At 36.0% G+C, this 24998-nt stretch overlaps 1 protein-coding gene across 2 annotated transcripts in view; it reads right to left on the bottom strand.

Annotated features, from left to right (window-relative positions):
* USP32 (ubiquitin specific peptidase 32) overlaps positions 1–24998 on the bottom strand; it is a 198125-nt gene that overhangs the window by 36093 nt on the left and 137034 nt on the right. For both annotated transcript variants that reach the window (XM_069602726.1, XM_069602727.1), the window contains exons 7-15: positions 23200–23307; positions 21190–21305; positions 20601–20663; positions 19193–19276; positions 13797–13858; positions 10455–10557; positions 6614–6809; positions 4458–4633; positions 3671–3811 (exon numbers count right to left, since the gene is read on the bottom strand). In XM_069602726.1, the coding sequence (XP_069458827.1) occupies positions 3671–3811; positions 4458–4633; positions 6614–6809; positions 10455–10557; positions 13797–13858; positions 19193–19276; positions 20601–20663; positions 21190–21305; positions 23200–23307 (1049 nt within the window). The remainder of the gene's footprint in view (positions 1–3670; positions 3812–4457; positions 4634–6613; positions 6810–10454; positions 10558–13796; positions 13859–19192; positions 19277–20600; positions 20664–21189; positions 21306–23199; positions 23308–24998) is intronic.

Below are 24998 nucleotides of genomic sequence, written 5' to 3'. Positions count from 1 at the left end.
AAAAGACTACAGGATTATTCATCAGTCTTGCCTGGGGAGTCCCAAGGACAGAGAAGCCTGGAGGGGTAGTCCATAGGGTCACAAAAGTCGGACAAGATTAAAGTCACTGAGCACATACGCATTCATGTCATTTACTCCGTAAGTTATATGGCCACCCAAAATGCAGCAATTTACAATATTCCCAGAGATATATGAATGTATTACTTTCACAAAACCTTATCACTGGACATGACTTTAATTTTTTTAATACATATAAAGAATATTTTAAATGTACTTTAAATTTTATTTCTTGTATTAGTAGTGAGAACAAAAATGTTTCCATGTTAAAATTTACTATCTATGTTTTCTTTAACTGGACTGTTCATATATTTTTTTGTCTATGATTAAAACAACTAAATTGGATGTACTAAACCGAAAGTCACATGGTTGAAACAGCCCTCACGGGCTCTACAACACAGGCTTAGCAGTGTGGCACATGGATTATAGTTCATCAGTGGCATGTGGGGTATATTTATCAGGACAGGGATTGCACCCACGTCCTCTGCATTGGCAGGTGGATTCTCCACCACTGGGCCACCAGGGAAGTCCTCAAACTCTCTAAAACATAAAATCTTACAGAATCTTTAACAACCTCAAGTAATTGGGCTTTCATTTTCTTTTGCTTTAGAAATCAATGTATTCTGCAACAGAGCATTTTTTAATATCAAGAGGGGGCAGTAAAGAGCCAGATAAAAACAATGATACAAACCAAACCTTTAGGACAATTTCTTTAAAGTATTCTGCATGTTCTGATATGCTATCGTATACTACAAAAGCTCCACTCGGAAGCTTTATCAACTACTATTTAAATAATAAGCAGTAAAAGGAGCTCTCCCCAACAGTAAGACCAATGGAGAAAAACAAAAGTCTCTCCATTTCTTCTAGAGAGTCACTGAGAGCTACAAAGCCAACAGTCAAATTTTCTTAGGACTTCAGTTTAACTGTGATTTGGGGAAAGATCACTAATTCTGTACCTGTAGTTATCAGGCTACACAGAAAACATACTTTTGGCAGAATCTGAACTGATAATGAAATAACTTAAATGTGTAGCTTACTTTTCAAGATAAGTGATTTTATGAGCAAATTACAGATCAACAAATTCTTATACATTCATGCATAATCAAACATACATACATATTTATTTACATTTTATTTATTCTTGTCTATGAACTAATTGAACTACAACTTGATAACAATAAATGCAATTCCATTTACAGGAATTTATCTGAAAGAGATCATCACACGTTAGAGAAGAGAATATTGACCAGAAAATCGTTTTAAACAACGAAAATCTAGATGCAAACTAATTGCCCATCCATGGTGACTGGTTAATAAATTATGAGTTATTAACCTAGAAAGATACCAATAACATCTATCTTAGATTGAAAAGATTATAAGACAGCAAGCATAATATGATTCAATTTCATAAAATTATTTATACTAATTTGTATATGAATAGGCACAGAGGAATGTTTGGGAAGATGTACACTGAAATGTTAATAGTAATTACTTCTTAAGAAGTAGGATATGATTTTTATTTTCTTTGTTCTTTTTTACATTGCTCAATTTGTTATTGAGCTTGTTCACAAGAATTAAAGTTATTTTTTAAAAAATGGTGTGATTTATGTAGACATGGCGATGAAAGTACTGATTTTTAACCTTGCTGTGGCAAATTTAGTATTCTTTAACATGGAACCCCATACTTAAAGTGTTTTTACAGCAATTTTTCCTGAAATCAGGCAAATTATCCTATTTAGAGGTGAAAAATATTGTCAAACCAGCAAATGAAGCTTTAATGTAGTAAAATGGTAGCTTAACTAATATTTATCTGATATAAATGTTAAAAAGCATGACCTTTTGCGAGACTTTGAAAAAACTCAATAATTATAATGATGATGACAGCAGCAACAGGCAAAATTTGCTACTGACCATTACTATAACTGAGATGCTGTGCTACTCATATGGATTACTTACTTATCAAAACAAGTCTAATGAGGTAGATACTATTGTTAACTCCATTTTACAGAAGAGGAAACTAAGATTTAGAGATTAAAATACTGATGCTTTTGAACTGTGGTGTTGGAGAAGACTCTTGAGAGTCCCTTGGACTGCAAGGGTATCAAGCCAATAAATCCTAAAGGAAATCAGTCCTGAAGCCACCCGATGCGAACAACTTACTCATTGGAAAAGACCCTGATGCTGGGAAAGATTGGAAGGCAGGAGGAGACGGGACGAAAGAGGATGAGATGGTTGGATGGCATCACCGGCTCGATGGACATGAGTTTGAGGAAGCTCCGGAAGTTGGTGAAGGACAGGGAAGCCTGGTGTACTACAGTCCATGGGGTAGCAAAGAGTTCGACACGACTGGGCAACTGAACTGAACTGAACTCAATGTGAATCCAGGCAGACTCTAAAATATCAAACTGCATATATCTATCCATCTATCCATCAAACATCTATCCAATTATCACAATGATTCCCTTACAGGCACAGAATATTAGATAGAGCAGGAAAGTCCCAGAAATTAAGTGATTAATTCAAGGACTACCCCAAACCCCAATAAATAAAGAATATGGATACATATACATCTACGTATATTCATATTTACATGTAACTACCTAGGAGTTCTGTTGATAAATATAGTAAAAACCTTTTGGAGGCAACAAATACAAACCCTAAATTCCTGATTAAGATTTAAACATAATTTTTGTAAACGTAAGTATTAATAACAAAATCATTATTAAAATTATAGACTATGGATATACAGCAGAGTTTTACTCTTTTTGGAAGTGATCTAACTTACTATATCTTATCTATGTAAAACCTTCCTGGTATAAAAAAGTTCTAGTTTGGACATTATATAAGGGAGAGTGTTTTTTGATATAGCAAAAGAATCTGCTTATAAAGTATTTTACTGCATCAATAATGTAAAGAGTATTCAAGGCAATGAATACTGCTGCTTACTGTATAAGCAAAATGATGCTGTAGAGTTAACTAATATTTTGATATTTATACACTCCAAGCCCTTTAAATTACTTCACAGCATTTTACTTATGCTCTAAACGACTCATTCTATTAATGGTCACAATCAGAATTCACTGGCTTTGAATTCTTATTATCATCTATTGTGATCTTGTTATGTCCCTCCTTCAAAAAGACAAACCACAAAATCCAGAACAGCTAAGTGGATGTCTGTGTGGCTAATGGGAATAACAGTTTTAGAAATAACATCTGCACCACTCTGAACGTCTTGGCACTGGCTCTCAGACTTCTGCTCCAGTCTAAGTTCTGCATATGTCTGTGTTTGTGTGGATGACTTATGTAATTGCCTGGCCTCATAATTCCTTGGCTCTATTTAGTCCAATGATTATTTCCTCCGCTTCATATAAGTTGCCCATTCCCAGAGGAATATCATTTTGTGGTTAGTATCTAACACAGTGCTCAATAAATGTATGAGTAAATGAATGAATGAACATAAAAGAATCTAAAATTTATTCAACTAATTTGAACAGGTATTGAAAGCTCTATCATGGTTAAGAACTAATTTGTGGGCAGTGAGGTTCATACAGTGAATTAATAGAAGGACCTATTATAAATGCTGCTTATATAAGGCAATACTGGCTGTACTTACAGGTCTAGGTAGGGCCAGGTTTGCTCCATACCAATGATAAAGTGCTCTCCATACAGGTTCTGGGACCATCTCATAATCTCTTCCATGGACCAGCTGTGGGGTTCGTTTTAATCGTCCTCCTTCTAATGTTAATGATGTAGCCTTAGAAAGAATGGAATGTAAATGTTGACTTTTTTTTTGGCTCCACCTCTTGGCTTGTGGGACCTTAAGTTTCCCGACCAGGGATGGAACCCAGGCCCACAGCAGTGAAAGCTCAGAGTCCTAACCACTGGACTATCAGGGAATTCCCCCAAATGTTGGATTTTTAAAATTAGTCTCTTGTGTTTTAACAAAACCTAGACACAGGAAAATAAACACATGTCACTACTCAGTTTCACATTACTAGAAAAAAAATAATTTTCTAAAAGGTTTTTATTTTGAACTTTCAAAATAAACTAAGAAAGGAAACTCAAGGTAAATCACTTGAAAGAAAATCACTGGAACATTTGAAAATATTAAGGATGGCTTTCATAGACTTCTTTCCAACAGTCAAAAGTATTATTTTTTTAAAAAGCTTTTTTCATATACACGTGAAACTACATTTTCATAGCAGCTGTTCTAAGTAAGAAAAATAACATTTCCAAGGATCACTAAACCGAGTCTATGCAAGTAGTAAGTCATCAAATACTCTCACAGAAACATTTCTATCTACAACAGGTTAATAAAATGAATCACAAACATTTTCTATGTGCTGAACTCTTTAGAATGAAATTTATTAGCAACTTGAAAGAGATGTCAAATTACTTACCTTTACTGGTTCTTGAGTTACTAGTGGCTGGTTATCAATAGCCCCTGGCTTCTGAGGATTGAGGTGCAATAAAATATTCCCATTGGCTCCCAGTAAACACTGGTTGTTATTGTCAGAAGTGTTATGTTGTCGAGCAAAGCACATGTCTGTTCCTGGTGTGGCAGAATACAGAAAGCCTGTAAGGACAAAGAAGATGGAATCTGTTTTATTATACACAAAATAGGCTTGAAGATATGAACTCAATGTCCATGTATTAGGTTAATGCTATTATTCTGTGGACATGTCAGTACAGTGTTAGATTCTGTAATTGTGTAGAAGACACAGAGGTATTCCTTTCTGGAAAATATCTGGAATACCACTAGGTAGAATAAAAGTTTTAAAAGCTATCATCAAATGAACATTTGGCCAGACTCCTAGAATATCTAATAATTCACAAGAATTCTGTCCTCTGATAGGAAAGGAAGAAACATAGCCAAGTAGCTGGACTCTCCCATATCTTTCCTTAATTCTCTTCTGCCTGCCCGCAAAGGTTCTTAGTAGATAAGGGTGGTAACAAGTCTCAAAAATACATACAGGAAAATGATAGGTAAGTCTGACTTAAAAGAGTTGTGAACCTGAATGGTATCTTAAGGTATTTCAACTCTCAACCACATGTTAATCTTTGGTAAACATTCTAGTCATCAACCACTTTTAACCTTCTACTTGTGGTGCTGCTCTGCACATGGACAGCACAGAGCTGAGCTGTGTGCAAAATGAGCATATATCAAAAAGGACCTGAGGGAGGGTCAAGAAACAGTGAAAAGCTGATCAAAGACAGCACTTTTAGGACTGCTGAGTGATCTCTGTAATAACATCAAATGGGGAAAGAGAGCACCGAAGAACTGATGCTTTTGAACTGTGGTGTGGAGAAAGCTCTTGAGAGTCCCTTGGATAGCAAGGAGATCAAACCAGTCAATCCTAAAGGAAATCAGTCCTGAATACTCATTAGAAGGACTCACGCTGAAGCTGAAGCTCAATACTCTGGCCATCTAATGCAAAGAACTGTCTCATTGGAAATGACCCTAATGCTGGGAAAGACTGGAGGCAGGAAGAGAGGGGGACAACAGAGGATGGGATGATTGGATGGCATCACTGACTCCATGGACATGAGCTTGAGCAAGCTCTGGGGGTGGGTGATGGACAGGGAAGCCTGGCATGCTGCAGTCCCTGGGGTAGCAAAGAGTCAGACACGACTGAGTGACTAAACCGAACTGAGATTCTACAAGGAGTTCTGTAGAGAAAATGCTAAGTGTGTTCAATTTGCCTTCTTGCTCCGCAGAAAAGGAGAAGAAAAATCTCAAAGATGAAACAACTGAATAAGACTGAGAGTCCTGGAGAATAACAGGAATCAACTAAATTCATTTGGGCCAAAATATAGCAAAGCGCCTTTCATGTAAGGGTAAAACTACTAAGTTTAGGTAGGCATCAACAACCAAAGGGGATTATGGGCAACATTACGAAGAGCTGACTCATTGGAAAAGACTTTGATGCTGGGAGGGACTGGGGGCAGGAGGAGAAAGGGACGACAGAGGATGAGATGGCTGGATGGCATCACTGACTTGATGGACGTGAGTCTGAGTGAACTCCAGGAGTTGGTGATGGACAGGGAGGCCTGGTGTGCTGCGATTCATGGGGTCGCAGAGAGTCGGACACGACTGAGCAACTGAACTGAACTGAGCTATCAATTCTTTCTAAATATGTTGACAAAATAACTCCCAAATTCCAGCCTGGAACGTCTGAATCTAATATGAGGATGCATTTGATCCAATGATGGTGTGCTATGGTTAGAGTTCTGGAGATAAAAATTTAGATTTTCTTCAAAAATGGCTTCTCTAAATTTATTGACAAAATGATTTAATAACAATATGGAAAGACTAATCAATGAAAACTGTGAAAATATTTTCAAATTGAGAGATTAATGACATAGAATATAGAAGAGTTCCTCTTTGTAAAGCTACTAATACATTCAAGAATCTGTTAACTGACTATTTCATTCAAAACCTGTTTCTGTGAATGGAAACCTGATGCCCATATCCCACCAAGCATACTCTCTGACAAACTGTACCACTTTAAGAAATGACCCTGCCTAAACCTCACGGAAAATAAGTTATACTGACCACTGCCAGCAGTTTCTGAGGCTTCAGATGCACTAGAAACGTTGTCTGAAAATTTTTCTTCGGTGGTGTTCACATAACTTGGGCTGCCTCCTCCAATTCTATCTTCACTCTGCTCTATAGGATGTACTGTTGTTCCAAATGAATATTTTCCTCCATTCAGCACAGATGATGGCTCAATCACAACAGGGCTGGCATCCTAAAAATCATGAAGTCAGAAATTAAAAGGTAAAATTCAATAGTCTGACAATTATGCAGCCTTCAAAAATGAATCCCCCAACTGTCTACTGTTTCTAATTCTCCTGTGGCTGGCTATGGCACTTAAAACATTTGGATGTATAACTGAGTTTTAATTTCTTCAAAGAAGAATAGTGTATATAAGAAAAACTGGTAAGGTAGAATGGGAACAGACTGCAAGCGACCCTGCACCACATAAAGTAATTTAGACTTTATTCTGTTGAAAGTTGAAAATCATGGAAAGTTTTTATCAATATTAAAAAGCTCAATAGTATTTATTCTTTTATTATTAAAGATTACATTGTTATTATAGAAAATATAGAAAAACATGAAGAAACTAAACATCACAAGTACTCAGATTCCATCATTTAGCATTAACTATAGTTGACATTTTGATGTGTTTCCTTTATTTTTTGTGACTGAACATATACACATATCTATAAAAAATAAATGTGGGGGATACGGTTAGAATTAAGGGCAGGGTACTGAATTACCAGCTATGCAGCCTTTCATAAAATAAACTTACAAGCCTCAGTTTCTTTATAGGTAAAAACTAGGATATTAGAATCTCAGAGTTATATGAAGATTACATGAGTGACACATGTAAATTGTCTGGCATTTAGTAAATATAAACTATCCTTCTGGTTGTTGTCAGAAAACACATTTTAAATACAGCATATTGCTTCTTTTTCTTTCACCTAACATTATATTGACAGGATTTTTCTATGAGAGGCTTCTAAATAGGGGATAGGATAATCCAGTTTTTGTTTTAAAAATAACTATAGCGTGCAAAAAGCAGGCAGAAAGTGAAAATTGAGACACAAGTTAGAAGAATTCCATAACAATTTAGGCAAGAGATGCTGAGATACTCAACCATAAAGCTAGAACCAGAAATAAGGAGATGGAGAGACAGCATGGATTTAGGAGACAAAAAAAAAGTGGCAATTAATTGTGTATGAAAGAAAGGCACAGATAATTCCAAAGTAGAACATGAGATGCTGACTTAGATGACTAGATGGGGGTTGACATCTTCATAAGATGAGGTGTGTAAGTGAATGGGATCATTTTGGGAATTAGCTTATTTTGGTTTGAGATTCTGTGGACATTCGAGTCTAGTGCTCAGGACAGAGAATGAGATGAGATATAGACTGGGGACTATATAGATTTCTGGAAACACAAGAATATGGCATATGTAGAATAAGGAGAGAACAGTATCTATAGGATTGGTGGCAGAAGAATCTAGGAAGGATACTGAGTCTGAATGACCAGAGAAGAATCAGGAGAGGCAGCTTCCCAGGTGGCACTAGTGGTAAAGAGTCTGCCTGCCAACGCAGGAGACGCAGATTCAATCCCTCTGTCGGTTGGGTAGATGCCCTGGAGGAGGAACATGGCAACCCATTCCAGTATCCTTGCCTGAAAAATTCCATGGAAGAGGCCATGCCTGGCTGACAACATGCAGTACATGGGGTCAAAAAGAGTCAGGCACATTTGAGTGACTAAACATACACACAGAGCCCTAGAAGCAGAGGCAGCTAGCATAGAATTATTTTCTACTAAGCTTATTTGTGAGGAAAAAAAAAAATCAGCAAACACATAGAAAACAGAGATAACTAAGACTGAGGAGAAGCAGAAGGGAAGGTGCTATGGGAATATGTATCTGTGAGCACTTTTAAAAGATCAGGATATTTTTAAGTGAAGGTAAAGAGAAAGACTAAAGGAGAACAAGGTCCCAGAGGCACCTGAGGAGACAGACAGCATGGCTAGAGGAACTAAAGTGGTATTCAGTAAACAGCGACATAAATTTTAGTAGATGAAACCGATGAATGGATGGGGGGCTTGAAGGCACCACTTAGAAAGTAACTAACAGAAACTTAAGAGAAACATCAAATCATAGCAACAGCACAGTGCAAGGTTTAGATTCTTTTAATACAATTAGAGCATCCCTGTGAAGTTGCTCGGTCGTGTCTCTTTGCAATTCCATGGACTGAAGCCTACCAGGCTCCTCTGCGTGTGGAATTTTCCAGGCAAGAGTACTGGAGTGGGTTGCCATTTCCTTCTCCAGAGGATCTTCCCGACCCAGGGACTGAACCCAGGTCTCCCACACTGCAGGAAGATGTTTTATCATCTGAGCCACAAGGGAAGCCCTAATTTTAGCCAAAACAAGGAGACATTTTATCAATATTTTATTAGATGTTTTTTGCCTCTTTGATCTGTAAACCAGGTGAACACTATCAATATGTAGATTCTTCAAAAGCCAGTTCTGAAGAAATTAGTGATTTACTCAAGAGTGGCAAGAAGAATGAGAATAAAACCTAGATTGCTTTCTACATATCAATTAACTCTATTGAACTAAGAAAAGTTAAATAGCTTTATTGTTAGAACTTCAAATAATTCAGACGCACACAGATTCATAGTCTTTATTACTGATCCAAATGTTAGTATCTTCTATTAATTATTAACTTTCTTAAAATATATGAAAGGTAGCAGATTATGTTGGGTTTTAAATAACTCTACTTCACAGTGAAAAAATTATTCCCTATTCAATTATCTTCCAGTCCTTTGATTACTTTGAGGAAAGGGTCTCAGTTTGGTGTTAATGTGCTAACTGAATACTTGATATGCCAATCTAATACTTGATAATTTCTCTTTTTAACAGAGAATAGGCCTCAGTATCAGTCTTCAAAAGGCAACACTACTTGGAATTTAATATATTTCCATTAAATTTTTTATTTTGATCTTCTATTTCTGAAATGTGACACTGATTTCTATTTAAGATAGTGACATAAATAAGATTTAAAATAAGATATATTTATTTACATAAAAATGATAAAGTTATTTATATAAATGTAACTAAGAAAATAATAGTATGGAAATTATATGGCAAAAAAATGGTGACCACAGTATACAAACGATTAAAAACTGGCAATCTACATTAAGTATAGATTTAGAGCCGTCAGTATTTTAAATTCAACTATTAACTAAATAAGTCATAATTGTATGGACAACAGAACAATAGAATCACACTGACCTGTGGCCTGTGAATTAGGCCTGAGTATTTAAATTATTAATCATATGTTTGGACTTCAGTTTGTAGACTTCTTGGCAAATCATTAAAGATATATTGATCTTCTCACAGCTTTTCTAACAGCGTTCATACCGACAAAATGCATTCCATTTAAATTAAATTTCAAAAGAAAATTTTCAGTATACAAAAATGACTTATTTAAATTAATTCAATCCTTTTCTCCAATTATGCTTTATACATTTGTTTGCTCAGCAATTTTTTTTAAAGCTTTCTATGTGATTCTGCTATGCAATCAGAATTGCTAACCACTGTCCAAGTGAGAATTACAGTCTCATACTTTTGTTTTCATAATGTGCTATAAAGTATATAGTACTTGATTTCTTAGTGAATTTATTACTTCCTCTGGAACTTGCTTTTTAGAAAAGCAGGTTGGTCCTTAGCAAGCATCATATAGGCATTCATTTCTTTCACCTTCAAATCTTTTTCTAGGTTGGAGCATTTTATTACTGTCCAGTAGTCACATAAAGTCTGATGGAGCTGAAAATCTTATTTTAAATGTAGATAAATAGGAATCTTACTTACATATTTGACATATTCTTTCCACTGCTGCCACCACTGCATAGAGATGATAAACCAATTGTGTCCTGGTTGGAGACCATACCTGCTTTCTCGTTCTAACCATCCTCTACATACAAAAGAAATTCAGTACATCAAACGGTGTGTAAAACAGATGACCATACACCCACAAGTTATCATTAGAAACTTTTCAAAGGAAAAGTATGAAACAGATATACTTGGGAAATGGCCACATATTAAATTAGTGAAACACTGATAGGCCAATTTCAGGAGTCATAATACCACTATTAAGCCTCCAACTGATGTTTCAAAAACAGCTTCACTGAGGAATAATTTAATAACATACAAGTTATCTGAATTAAGTGTAGAACTCAATGATTTTGGCGAATTTACACACATGTGCAACCATTACCACAATCCAATTTTAGACTATTTCAGATACCCCCAGAAGACATCTTATGCTTTATTTTTAGTCATTTTTTTAGTCAAATTACTGCCCTCAGCCTCATGACACCACTAGTTTATTTTCTATCTCTTAAAAAGTCACACAGTTATGCATGACTCTTTGCGACCCCATGGACTGTGGCCCACACCAGGCTCCTCTATCCATGGAATTCTCCAGGTAAAAATATTGGGAGTGGATAGCTGCCATTCCCTTCTCTAGGGGATCTTCCCAGGGATCTAACTCAGATCTCCTGGACTGCAAGTGAATTCTTTATTGTCTGAGTCACACACTCCTGATAGCAGGGTTTAACAATGCCTGTTCTCCCAGCACTGCCATTAGAGTGGCTTGTCAAAATTATTTTTTGTCAATGTGCAAAAGAGACAAATGATGTCTCAGGGTAGCTTTGGTTTGTACTTCTCTTATTATAAGGTCAATTTGATCCTTTTGTATGAAGATGAGCCATTATATAGCTTTTTGGTGAATTGTTCATTCATGTCTTTTGTCCTTTTTTCTATACATTTTTTGTTGTTTTTTTTTAAACTTTGATTTTTAAGAGTTCTTTCTATATTAGATATATTGTTGTATAGTTGTTAAATCGTGTCCGACTCTTGGGACCCCCATGGACTGCACCAGTCAGGCTCCTCTGTCCATGGGATTTCCTGGGTGAGAATACTGAAGTGGGTTGCCATTTCTGAACATTTCACAATTTTAAAATGGGCAAGGGAATTAAATAAATAAATGGAATGTTATAACACATGGTCTCTTGCATCGGACCTCTTTTATTTAGCATGTTTTTGAAGTTCATCTATGTTGGAGCAGACACTATTACTTTGTGCGTTTTTAAAAATTATCATTACTGAGCAGTATTCCACAGCGTGTTGCTGTATGTTTTGCTTCTCTAACACCTGATAATGTGCAACAGGCACACTGTTTCCTCAAGCAGCCGCACCATTTAATTTCCCCATCACTACTGTATGAGGGTTGCAGTTGCTCCATTCTTCTCACTAACACTTGTTATTGTCTGTCTTTTCTATCACAAATCTATCTCGTGGGTGTGAAGTGGTGTCACAATGTGATTTTTAAAAACACTATTCTTATTGAGAAGAAATTAATATAACATAAGGTGGTCTCTGTACATTCTGACTGTACTAAATGCCACTGAATATTACATATGCTTTACAATGGTTAATTTTATGTTATACGAACTTCTCCAAAACAATTTCATACACCACAGCTAAGCAGTTATTTTCTATTACTCCTTTTCCCTAGCCCTTAACAATCCCCAATCTGCTTTCTGTCCTGATAGTTTAGTTTTACCTATTTTGGATATTTCATATACATGAAATTGTATAATACATCACCTCTTGTATCTAGCTTCTTTCATTTGCGAGGTTCATCCATGTCATATCATGTATCAGTACATCATTTCTTTTTATGGCTGAGTGGTATTTCATGGCATATATATACATTTTGTTTATCCATTCACCTTACTGATTGATATTGGGCTGTTCTCACCTTATGGCTATTGTGAACAGTGCTAATAGGAAGATCTGGGTACAAGCATTTTAGTGCCTATTTTCAATTTTTTAGATAAATACCTAGAAGGGAATTGCAGAGTTATGTGGTAATTGCAATTTTGAGGAAATACTAACTTGTTTTCTATAGCAGTTACACCATTTTACAAACTGTACCAGTGATGCAATAAGAATCCCAAGTTCTCTACATCAAAATTACATCCTAGTAGGTACAAAGTGGAATTTCATGTAATTTTGAGTTGCATTTCCTTAATGACAAACGATTTTGAGCATCTTTTCAACTGCTGGACAACCATGTGTATATCATTTGTGTATATCTTCTCTGGAGAAATGTGCATTGAAGTCCCTTGCCCATTTTAAATTGGGCTATATTTTGGTTGATGAGTTGCAGGAGTTCTTTATACACTGAGTTATATTTTGGTTGATGAGTTGTAGGAGTTCTTTATACATTGAGCTATATTTTGGTTGATGAGTTGTAGGAGTTCTTTATATATTCTAGTTACCTGACTCGTGTCAGATCTATGATTTACAAATATTATGTCTCAGTCCGTAGGTTTTCTTTTCAGTTTCTTGACAATGCCCTTCGAAGAACAAGTTTTTAATTTACATGAAGCCAAATTTACCTATTTTTTCTTTTACTGCTTCTAAGAGTCATATATAAGAATTCATTTCAAAATCCAAATCACTCTTGAAGAAATATTTTTTTGGGATATAGAATTCTTGGCTACAGTGTTCTTTTTCTTTCAGCACTTTAAATTTTATGAAGGATACACACAGGTATCTTAATGCTGTTACTGCTTTAAAAGCTCTGCCTCTGGCTTTTGACAACCTAATGGTGCTATGTCTTGACACGGATCGCTTCATCAGCTTGAAGAGACAGCTCTACTCTCACATTCACTGCAACATTACTCACAATAGCCAAGGCATGGAAACAATCCAAGTGTCCCAAAACAGATGAAACTATGAAGAAAAGGTGCTGTTTATGAATATATAAAATGGAATTTTATTCAGCCTTTCAAAATAGGAAATCATGTCCTTACAAAAACACACAGATGAAGCTTGAGGGTATTATTCTAAATGAAATAAGCCAGACAGAGAAAGACAAATATTGCACGGTATCCAAAAAAAAGCTGAATTCAGAAACAGAATAGAAAAGAGGCTGCCAGGAGCTGGGAGAGAAATTGGTAAAAAGGTACAAATTTTCATTATAAGATATGTGATGGCGATGGGTGCCTTAATTAACTCAGAGGGGTGAATTCTTTCAGAACACATACAATATACCAAGTCATCACAGTAACAATATATTTCAGATGCCAGAAATTGTAACTATTTAATGAAAATATACACAGATTGTATCTATAAACTTACCTAATAATTTGTCCTTCCTCTTCTGGAGTAGCTGGTCTTAACCCCAGAACTATGTGACATACCTAGAAATAAAATGGTAAATTAAACTTCATTGGTGCCAATGACTGGACTATAGAATATTTCACATTCTCTATATAAGATCCACTTCTAGACGGGAACCTAAACTAGCAATAGCTTTTGGCTGATGAATTACCAAATGATCCACTTGAGCAAATCTGAACTTTAAATTTTTTTTTCTTAAAGAAATATTCAATGGAAGCAATTTCCAAATCTCTGTGATGGGGGGGCGGGGGGGGGAGAGACAGAGAGAAAGGAAGAAAAGGAGAAAGAAAGAAAAGGAGAAAGAAAGGAAGGAAAAAACTACTTTTTAGAATGTTTCATTAATACTATATACCTTAATTATCTCATACAGAGAATATTATCTTCTTTCCGGAAATCTGAAGAGCATACTATGGCACTTCGGTAGAAAGGTAAAGGGGAGATGAAAAGGATACCGGAAATGAAGGATAAAGGTAGCATTTCAACTTCAACAGCTCTAAGAACATTAATGCTACTAGCACTAAATACGCTTTTAAAAAGAGAATTTATTTTTTTATTTTTGGCTATGCCTGGTCTTTGTTGCTGCCAGGGCTTTATCCAGCTGCAGTGAGTGAGGGCTACTCTCTTGCAGTGCCCGGGCTTCGAATTGTGGGTGAGACTTTTCTTGTTGTGGAGCATGGCCTCTAGGGTGAGTGGGCTTCAGTAGTTGTAGCACGCAGAAACAGCAGCGGTGGCCCACAACTTAGTTGCTCCACAGCATGTGGAACCTTCCCAGACCAGGGATTGAACCTGTGTCTCCTGCATTCATAGGCAGATTCTTTTTTTCTGGCAGGCAAATTCTTAACCACTGGACCACTACGGAAGTTCTAAGTATGCTTTTTAAGGCTCATTTTCTCCTCAATTTATTTGCCTTCTCTAAATCATTATAAAAGAAGTCATTCCCCACCCCCCCATTTTATCATGAAAAATATAAAAAATACAGAAAAGTTGAAAGAATTTTACACTGAACACCTCATAGTCATTACCTAATTCTGACATTAACATTTTATTATACTTCATCTATCCGTCCCTCAATTCATCTATTAATCCATCTTAATTTTTGCATGTATTTCAAAGTAAGTTATAGATATTAGTACAGCTCCCTGTAAATATATCAGCCTGCCTATTTATAATTTTGTTTACCTTTTGAGGTAAAATTTACTTAACAATACACAAATTAGGCTTATGAGATTCATCCATTTATCAACAGTTCATTCTTTTATTGTTGAGGCAATACTTTTTAAAGGTTTTTTAAATTGAAATACAGTTGATTTACAATGTTGTGTTAGTTTCACATGACCTTCATCTAGTCAAGAAACAGAACATTGCTACCTCCCCCAAAGCTCCACTTTGAGTTCCTTCCCAGACACTAAGCACCCTCTGATGTATTTACTACCCTGAATTCCACACCATGGATTGCCTTTTGTCTGCTTTTCTGGTCCAGTATTTCCCATTCCACATTATGTAAGATTCCTTGATGTGGTTGTGTGTAGCAGTAATATATTTATTTTTATTGCTTTAAACTAAACCATGTGTATGTAAGTATCACCATTTACTTTTATGTATTTATTGCTGACAGGTAGGTAGGTCATTTTCTGTTTGGGGCTGTAATAAGAAGTGATTAGAAGAACTTATTCTACATCTTTTGGTGTTCAGATATACAAGTTTCTATAGAGTATATATAAAAACAGCCAATACTTGTAAGAATTTATATTCCTTCTGGCAATGTGAAAGAGTTACACTTTCTTAGTATCTTCAACAATGCTTCATTATTACTTCAAGGCTAACCATTCTAGTGGATGTCTAATGGTATCCCAAGTACAATTTTAATATGTATTTTCATTATGACTAAAGAAGTTAGCCCCCTTTCATAATTATTAGCTATTTGGATATTCTCTTTTGTGAAGTACCCATTCAGGTTTTTTGTACATTTTAATATTAAGCTTCTGCCTTGTTTCCCATTGGTTGTTGTTCTTTGTATGCCCTGGATGGGCTTCCCAGGTGGCGTTATAGGTAAAGAAGACGCCTGCCAATGCAGGGCATGTAACGGACATTGGTTTGATCCCTGGGTCAGGAAGATTCCCCCGGAGAAGGGCATGGCAACCCACTCCAGTATTGTCTGGAGAGTTCCACGGACAGAGGAACCTGGCAGACTACAATCCAGGGGGTCAAAAAGAGTTGAACATGACTGAGCGACTAGCACACACATGCTCTATACAGAAGTCTTTTGCTGGACACAAGTAAAGCAAATAAATACTTATCATTTTCTTAATGGCATCTCTTGAAAAAAAGAATTCTTAATTTTACTGAAGTCCAACTTAAAACTTTTCTTTGTGCTTGGTGCGCTCTGCACTGTATAAGAACTCTTTGCAACCTCAAAGTCATTAAAATATATCTATGTTATTTTCTAGACACTTTATTCTTTACTTTCCAAATTTATTAGATTTATAATCTACCTAAAATTACTTTTAAAAATTTTGTTTATTTTTAACTGCAGGATAATTGCTTTACAATGCTGCACTGGCCTCCATTGTGAACCAGCCACATTAGTTGCTCAGTTGTGTCTGACTCTTTGCAGTCCCACAGACTATAGCCCACCAGGCTCCTCTGACCATGGAATTCTCCAGGCAAGAATACTGGAGTGGGAAGCCATTCCCTTCTCCAGGGAATCTTTCTGACTCAGGGATCGAACCTGGTTCTCCTGCATTGCAGGCAGATTCTTCACTGTCTGAGCCACCACGGAAGCCTGAATCAGTCATAATTACACATAATAGCCCTGCCATCCTAAGCCTCCCTTCCTGCTCCCATCCCACCCTTATAGGTCATCACAGAGTACCAGGCTGGGCTCCCTGTGCTACACCGCAGCCTCCTACCAGTCACGTTTTATACCCGACAGTGTATATATGTCAGTGTTACTTTCTCAATTCCTCCTACCCTCTCCTTCTCCTGCTGTGGCACAATTCTGTTCTCTGCACCTGCATGTCTACTGCTTCCCTGCAAACAGGTTCATCAGTGCTGTTTTTCTAGATTCCATATATATGCGTTAATATACAATATTTGTTTTTCTCTGACTTACTTCACTTTGTGTAACAGGGTCTAAAATTATTTTTCATGTAACGGGGTGAATAATGATGCATAGTTTTTCCCACAGGAATACTAATTAATCCAGCACCACTTACTGAAAAGACCACCCCTTCTCCTCTGCAATGCAATGTCTTCTTTGTTATAAATCAAGTGATCACACCTATGTAGGTCTGTGTAAGAACTCTCAATGTTGTTCCATTGGTTGATCTAACTTTATGCAGACATCACACTGTTGTAACACTGTTGCTATTTTATAAAAAGTTGTAATATCTGGTAATATAAATCCATTGTTCCTGAATTTCTTCATTGCTATGACCCTCCTACATTCCCTGTGTACTTAGAATCCTCTGGTCAAGTTCTACAAAATCTCAGTGACAAAAATGAGCTTCTGGGGATTCTGATTTTGAGTGCACAAGTCTTTAAGTCAACTGAAGGGGAACTCACACCTTTAACACATTGAGCCTTCTAATCCATAAATATGGGTTATGTCCCTCTGTACTGGATTTTTATTACTGTTGTAATAAATTATCACAAAATCTATAGTTTAAAACAAGACAAATTTATTATCTTACAGTTATGCAGGTCAAAAGTAAGGTACAGTTCTCTCCAGGCTAAAAATCAAGATGGTAACAGGGTGGTATTCCTTTCTGGAGGTCAAAGGAAGAATATGCTTCCTTCCTTTTTCCAGTGTCTAAAATTCACCCACAATGCTATGCTCATGGCTCTTTCTCTATCTTCAAAGCTAGCAGAGCTGTACCTCTCTAGCCCTGCTCCCAATGCCATCTCTTTTTCCTGACCATAGCCGGGAAAAGTTTTCCACTTCTAGGGACTCGTGTGATTAGACTGGACCCATCTGGATAATTCAGGCCAATCTGTTTACACATATATTAAGTGAACATAAAGTTTTAAAAGCATGTCTAAATATGGGATAAAGTGAGCATGGTAAAATGTAGATGATGGGTAATGGGTACTCATGAAAAAAATCTTTCAACTGTTTAATATAATGCTGGAAACACTGACATACAAAAACAAATCTCAAGCATTCGCTTATTTATAAATTAGAATCACAGGAAAATACTGTCACTGCAAGTCCCTGATAAGCATGAGAAAATAGTCGAGGCAATACAAAAATTCAAAATGCTTTGCTACCTGAGAGCTACAGGATGATGCAAATACAAACTCAAGTGGCCAAAATGTTTATATAACTAATTATGACTTAAAATTTGAGAATATTATTTTAAGTGAGATTAAAAAAAAGAGCTCATCAATTTTCATATTATCAAGTAAGTCATTTCTGTTTACAGTAGTGATTTATATTACTCTTGTACATTTTTAATTTTCCAAAGCCATCAACTTAAATTTCTGTTGAAAACTGACAGTGGAGTAGCTGAGTGATTTAAATGGCTATTATAAGCGTATCAGATTGCATATGCTTTAAATATACATTAGTTAGTAATTACCCATTAGGAAGAGTTCAATTTCCATTTATTCTAACAGTTATGTTATAGACCTTTTTATTTATAATGGAAGATCATGATAAAGACAAAGATACCAAACTTTTCTGACTTTCACAGGGGTGCTTTTATAAGGAAAGGAAAATAAGAAGAATCTAAAATATTACTATTAAGTCAACTTACATATTTATGAAAAACTATGAAAAATGGAAACCATAAACTATTTTTTTTAATGGGAGCAAGAGAAATATTTTAACTGAGAAAACAGTTAAAATCTGGCTGCTCATTCCTAGCAGCTATTCTTTCTTCCTTCTCCTTTGATCTTTTCTGGACCTTATAAAGAATTAGAAAAAAAAAGAAATAATTTTGCATCTAGGATAATCTCTTAACTAGAAAGATTGAATATTTTGTGAAAAATGTACAGGTGCCTATTTATGAACCGTCTCTGTTCTACAGCCTTATGAGGGGTCTTTGAAGAAAAATAGCAATTATAATGGCTTTTACAATTTAAATTATTCTGTGTTTACATTCTGCTCTGTCATGAGTTTTAAGATAAACATAATCAGCTATATTCCACTTTTCTAACACTTCATGACTTTGAGAAACTTCAGTAGGCACTCATGCTTTATCTCACCATCTTTCAGGTGGTATACAGGATAATGTAGTTTTTTAATAATATATGGTTTTGTAGCTTAGATGGCAGTAACTACTACGTAATGGAAAAGATGCAGAACTACTGGTATCACTGCCCTCTGTATCTGTCATTTACCTTAAACATACCTGGAAAAGTAGATTCAAAAATTCATTGGCAAGAACATTTTTCACACTCCAGATTTGATAGTCCTCTAGAGTAAGATGACCCATCTGAAAGAGAAACAGTATTTTAAAAGATCTCATATTAAGAATGCCCTCATTTTTTATTTGAGTAAAATCTGGTTTATTAAACTTTTAATGATTATTTGTCTGAAAGAAATCCAACAATTTAAGGCAGGTGCTATCTGTTCATCTGAGAAATAGGACAGCCAGGATAAATTTAAAAGTAACCAAACTTCAAACTTCGTTAAAGTAGTCAATGGCAATGAGGATAATTTATCATCAACCATCTTCTTTCAACAACACCTGGGAAATAACTCACATTATCTTCCGGTTCAAACGTTACCTATGGAACCTACAAAAGGCCCCAGGTAGGGAAAATGAAGTATTTGCTAATTTTGAAAGCATTTTTACAGACTCTGGATTATGTGCTTTGATCCTAACAATTTTCTAAGACCTCCTTCTTAGAAATATCTAGCAACTTCATCAGAGTTCTTAGAGATTGAAAAGAACTTAATAAAAATAAAAAATGAGTATCTATATTATATTTCCCTAAAATACAATTTCATGTTACTCTTTTTTGGTTTCAAAGTATACCAAAAATTACATTTTTCATACATTCTGTAGGAAAATCACAGCAAGCTACAGAAGAAAACCTATTATAATATCCCTAACTAATAAGTGTTGTCAAACTAAGTTCAAGAATTTATTATTTGTAAAGTACACGCTTATTTCTATTACATGGTTATTCTGGGTGCTATTAAAGAACTCAGAAGAGACTTTTACCAATATTACTTTAGAAATTTTGTAAAACAATGTATGTATCCAGATTAAGACAGTCATTTCCATCATTTCCTTATGGTCCCTCCCAGTTGAATCACTCATCTGCAAAACCACTATATAACACCCATTACCACTTGCTGGTTTTGTCTCTATTCTCAAACTTCATATAAATGGAATCATACAATGTGTTTTCATTTTTCCAGCGTTTCCTTTGCTCAGTACAAGGTCAGCCTTTCTGTAACTTATTAAAATGGGAGAAATAAAGATTATAAACTGTAGATGGCATGGGCTGTATTTACTTAATTTTATAACATGCCTACCTTATATAATATAAATGTTTTTATGTACATAACACTTCAGTGGAGTTGTTTAAAGATGGAATAGGCTTTGCTTGCTTCGATAGCACATATACTAAAATTGGAAATATAGAATGGGCTGTCTTTAGAGACAACTTGGAGGGACTGTAACCACTGGTCCAAATAAGCACTTGGTTGAGACAATGTAGAAGAGATTTAAATATATATGCCAGCTACATATACCAATTCAAAGTATGAGGTATTTCTAGAAAAAAATCAGTCCCAGCTGGACTCACCTTTGTGGTGTCATGTGCATTCAATACGCCTTCTACAATGTCACACAGATCCATGTGTAATTCCTTAAAAACAGAAACCCAAAGAATTAGAAAAAAGCAGATATCATTTTTATTAGTCAGTGACTAAGTTTATGATGTTGGGCTTCCCTGGTGGCTCAGAGGTAAAGAATCTGCCTGCCAATGCAGAAGACATGGGTTCAATCCCTTGGTTGGGGAGATCCTAAGGAGAAGGAAATGACAACCCACTCCAGTTTTGGTGCCTGGGAAATCCTAGGGACACAGGAGCCTAGCCAGGCTACAGTCCATGGGGTTGCAAAGGAGTCAAACACAACTCAGTGACCAAGCAATAACAAAAGTATATGATATTTTGGTCAAATATTTATAATACATTCAGTTTATTAAATTTTCTAAGGCAAATTCTCTTCCCAATTTTGTACGTTTAACTACAGATATTTTGAGTAACATAATATAGCAACTAGAAGTCAGAGCAAATCCTTTATTGTCGATCTCTTTAAAAGTTTTATTCACTCCATTTTCCTGTTGGTGTGAAGTTTACATGCACCAAAATGTATATACAAGCAGAATTTACCGGTATATCATCAGTGCGGTTGTCCTTCCAGACCTCTAAGAGTGCAACCACCATGTTTCTCAGCTCAGCCCTGGAGAGAACTCCATCACGGTCAACATCAAACACCTTGAAACAAACTAAACGAAAGAAACTCTTTTGGAGGGAAATCACTTTTACACTCTGAAGGACAATACATATTACTAGAAGCCGCCCTAGTAAAATCACCAAGTTTCTCAACAAGTACATTCTGGATTAAGTTCTCATCTAGAGCAGAGTATGTCATGGAAGTCCTCTGAACTTGTAGGGCTTCCTGCACACATTTCTAAGTCTCTCTCTCCAAATCATTAGCCAGGCTGGAGAACCTTATCCTTCCCCCAAATCTAGAGCTAAATTCCTTACAAACTGAAAAATATTAATAAGATCTAAGTTACTATAGTAAAAAGCCTCTCGATGAAAGTGAAAGAGGAGAGTAAAAAAATTGGCTTAAAGCTCAACATTCAGAAAAACTAAGATCATGGCTTCTAGTCCCACCACTTCCTGGCAAATACATGGGGAAACAGTGAAAACAGTGTCAGACTTTATTTTTTTGGGCTCCAAAATCACTGCAGATGGTGACTGCAGCCATGAAATCAAAAGACACTTACTCCTTGGAAGGAAAGTTATGACCAACCTAGATAGCATATTCAAAAGCAGAGACATTACTTTGCCAACAAACGTTCGTCTAGTCAAGGCTATGGTTTTTCCAGTGGTCATGTATGGATGTGAGAGTTGGACTGTGAAGAAAGCTGAGTGCCAAAGAATTGATGCTTTTGAACTGTGGTGTTGGAGAAGACTCTTGAGAGTCCCTTGGACTGCAAGGAGATCCAACCAGTCCATCCTAAAGGAGATCAGTCCTGGGTATATCATTGGAAGGATTGATGCTAAAGCTGAGACTCCAATACTTTGGCCACCTCATGTGAAGAGCTGACTCATTGGTAAAGACCCTGATGCTGGGAGGGATTGGGGGCAGGAGGAGAAGGGGACGACAGAGGGTGAGATGGCTGGATGGCATCACTGACTCGATGGACATGAGTTTGGGTAAATTCCGGGAGTTGGTGATGGACAGGGAGGCCTGGCGTGCTGTGATTCACGGGGTTGCAGAGTCGGACACGACTAAGCGACTAAACTGAACAATTAGAAATACTAACATTTGCTAATTAACATCAAATGAATCACTCTATCTTATTAACTTGCACTAGCAAAAAACAATTTTTAAAAAATTAAGGCAATAATAAACCTCAACTGAAAAGCAAAGATGTCAGTCTCTTTATTTAGTATTTGAACTTTAATGGAAACAAATAATCTATCATAAAGTCACATTGGAATAATAGTATACCATATCAAAGAAGAAAAAAGAAATCTAACAAGTAACATACCCAAAATAGGGAACATTTGTGAAACTGTATTTTTGAAAGACACAGAGATAATGACTTTTGTAAATATATTAGAATTAGATTCCAATTAAATGTAAACTTACATTTTCTCAGATATGGTTAAGATTTATTAAAGCAATATACTAATGCTTATAAATTATGGCATAACATTTTTAGCTAGGTTTAAAAGACTTTTAGTATTTAATAAAATTGTGTTTTGATCATAAATTTCATTTTGTTAATAAAGTATTAATGTATAGAAGTGACAGAAAATAAATTATAATTCAAGTCATGTAAGATACAAAATTTTCTATACAGACTACCAGAAAATATTTCCTAAATGCTTAACATTTTCAAAGATATCATGATCGATGTAGTTCATTTATTATGAATTGCAACCTCATCTGGAAAATCAACCCCATTACTAATGACAAAGATTCCAAATCACTCCACAGTAAAAAAAAAAAAAAAGATGACTAAATCCTTACAGTGACTTCACTAGAACTTCAACATAGATATTTGCCAAACTAATGAAAATTTAAGTCTTAATCCACAGATGATTTCTACATGAATGAATGCTGATATTTGCAAATTTTGTGACAATGTTTAACATACTCACATTTTTGTCTTTCTGCCAGAGGTCCTCTGCAACAAGCTGATAACCCACAGGATATCTCCTTAAAATCTATGTGATTATCACGATTTTCATCAAAAGCATTAAATAAACCTGTAAAATAGGAAAACACAACATAAATCAGAATCAACAAATTTCCTAATGTTAATGACATGTTTATGAAAGGAGGCATGACTTCTTCCCATAAACTACTGAATTAAAAATAAAAGTTTATCAGTAGCTCCCACTGTCTCAGGAAGGTTTTTTTTCCCCTGATATAATTATAAAACTTAACTTTTTAACAGAAAATACATTACTATCATTTAGTGTTTGGTTCTGTTTGCCTGCCTGTCTCTATCTTATATCAAATCCTATAGCTAGAAATGACTATAGTATGTAAAAAGTAAAAACAAATTAAAAAAATTAAGAACCGGAGAAAAAAAAAGCCAGAGACCACAACTATCCTTATTTGGAAAGAATGAGAAGAAAAAGGAAAAAAGAAGAAAAGTTGAACTGCATATATCAAAGATATACTGCGTTGTTATTAATAAGCTCCATTAAGCTCTTTCTTGAGGCAAAAAAAAAATAATACACTATAAGAGAAAGAAATTCTGTATTGCAGTCTTCTTTGTGCTACTTAATATTATAAATATTTTAAATTTCAGAAATAAAAGGGAATTTATAATATAATCTGTGGTTTTCAAACTTTTAATATGACATAGAAATGAAATAATTTTTTTTCAAATAAAACGGCTTATCACTCTCTAATTCTAAAAAGATTAAAAACACAACTGCACTTCTGAAGTAGCTGATGTCCTATCTGTTCTGGTTCCCCTAACAAGTATTTCTGAAATACACAGGGAATGTGAAGAATACAGATAGTCTACAAGACTCTACTTCTGTGCCCTCAGTTTAAAGAGCAGGAAAATCATAGCTAAGGAGGAGTTAAACAACTTGCCAAAAGAAAGTTTAACAAAGTCTGAACCAGAAGAAAAACCCAAGTATTCAGACTCCATATGTGGTTTTTGTGATATCACCCGACAACTACTGTTTACATTTCCATCTTTTTAAGTGATAGCAATGAGAAATTTAGGGCTAAGTGAGAACTGTAGATTTGGTCCAGTCCAGTGGTTTCCTAATCTTTTTTTGGGTGGTGGAAGGAGTGACACTACAGTGGAACCTTTTTCTTCTTTTTTTTAAATTTTTGCTGTGCCAGGCACAGGATCGTACTTCTCAACCAGAAATTGAACCCAGGCCCGTGGCAGTGAAATCGAGGAGTCCTAACTGCTGGACCGTTAGGGAATTCCCCAGTGAACCTTCTTATGTGAAAGAAAAATTGTGGAGGTTCTTGAGCTGAGGCAGAGGTGGGGCTGTATGCGGAAGCGCAGAGCTTTCCCTGCTCAGTGGCCACCTCCCTAACCCCTGCACTACAGGAGTGAGCTTCCGAGGCACCCGCAGGAGTAGTTTCATAACCACTGTCACGGTCAAAGCATTTTATATATGAGAATACACAGGTGAGAGGCAGGCTTCCCAGGTGGACCTAGCGGTAAAGAACCTGCCTGCCAACGCAGGAGCCGCCAGAGAACCTAGGTCCCTGGGTTGGGAGAATTCCCTGGAGGACGGCATGGCATCCCCCGCCAGTATTCTTGCCTAGGGAATCCCATGGACAGAGGAGCCTGGCAGGCTACAGTCCATGGGCCCAAGAGTTGAACACGACTGAGCGACTAATTAGCACATATGTACAGATGAGACAGCTAAACTGATTTATGCAAGGTTACCTAAGTAGAATAGGATGCTCAAGACTA

Source organism: Ovis canadensis, chromosome 11, assembly GCF_042477335.2.
Source record: "Ovis canadensis isolate MfBH-ARS-UI-01 breed Bighorn chromosome 11, ARS-UI_OviCan_v2, whole genome shotgun sequence".
Lineage (NCBI taxonomy): Eukaryota > Metazoa > Chordata > Mammalia > Artiodactyla > Bovidae > Ovis > Ovis canadensis.
The sequence above is the reverse complement of the archived record's forward strand: the minus strand, read 5'-3'. Positions and strand labels throughout refer to the sequence as shown.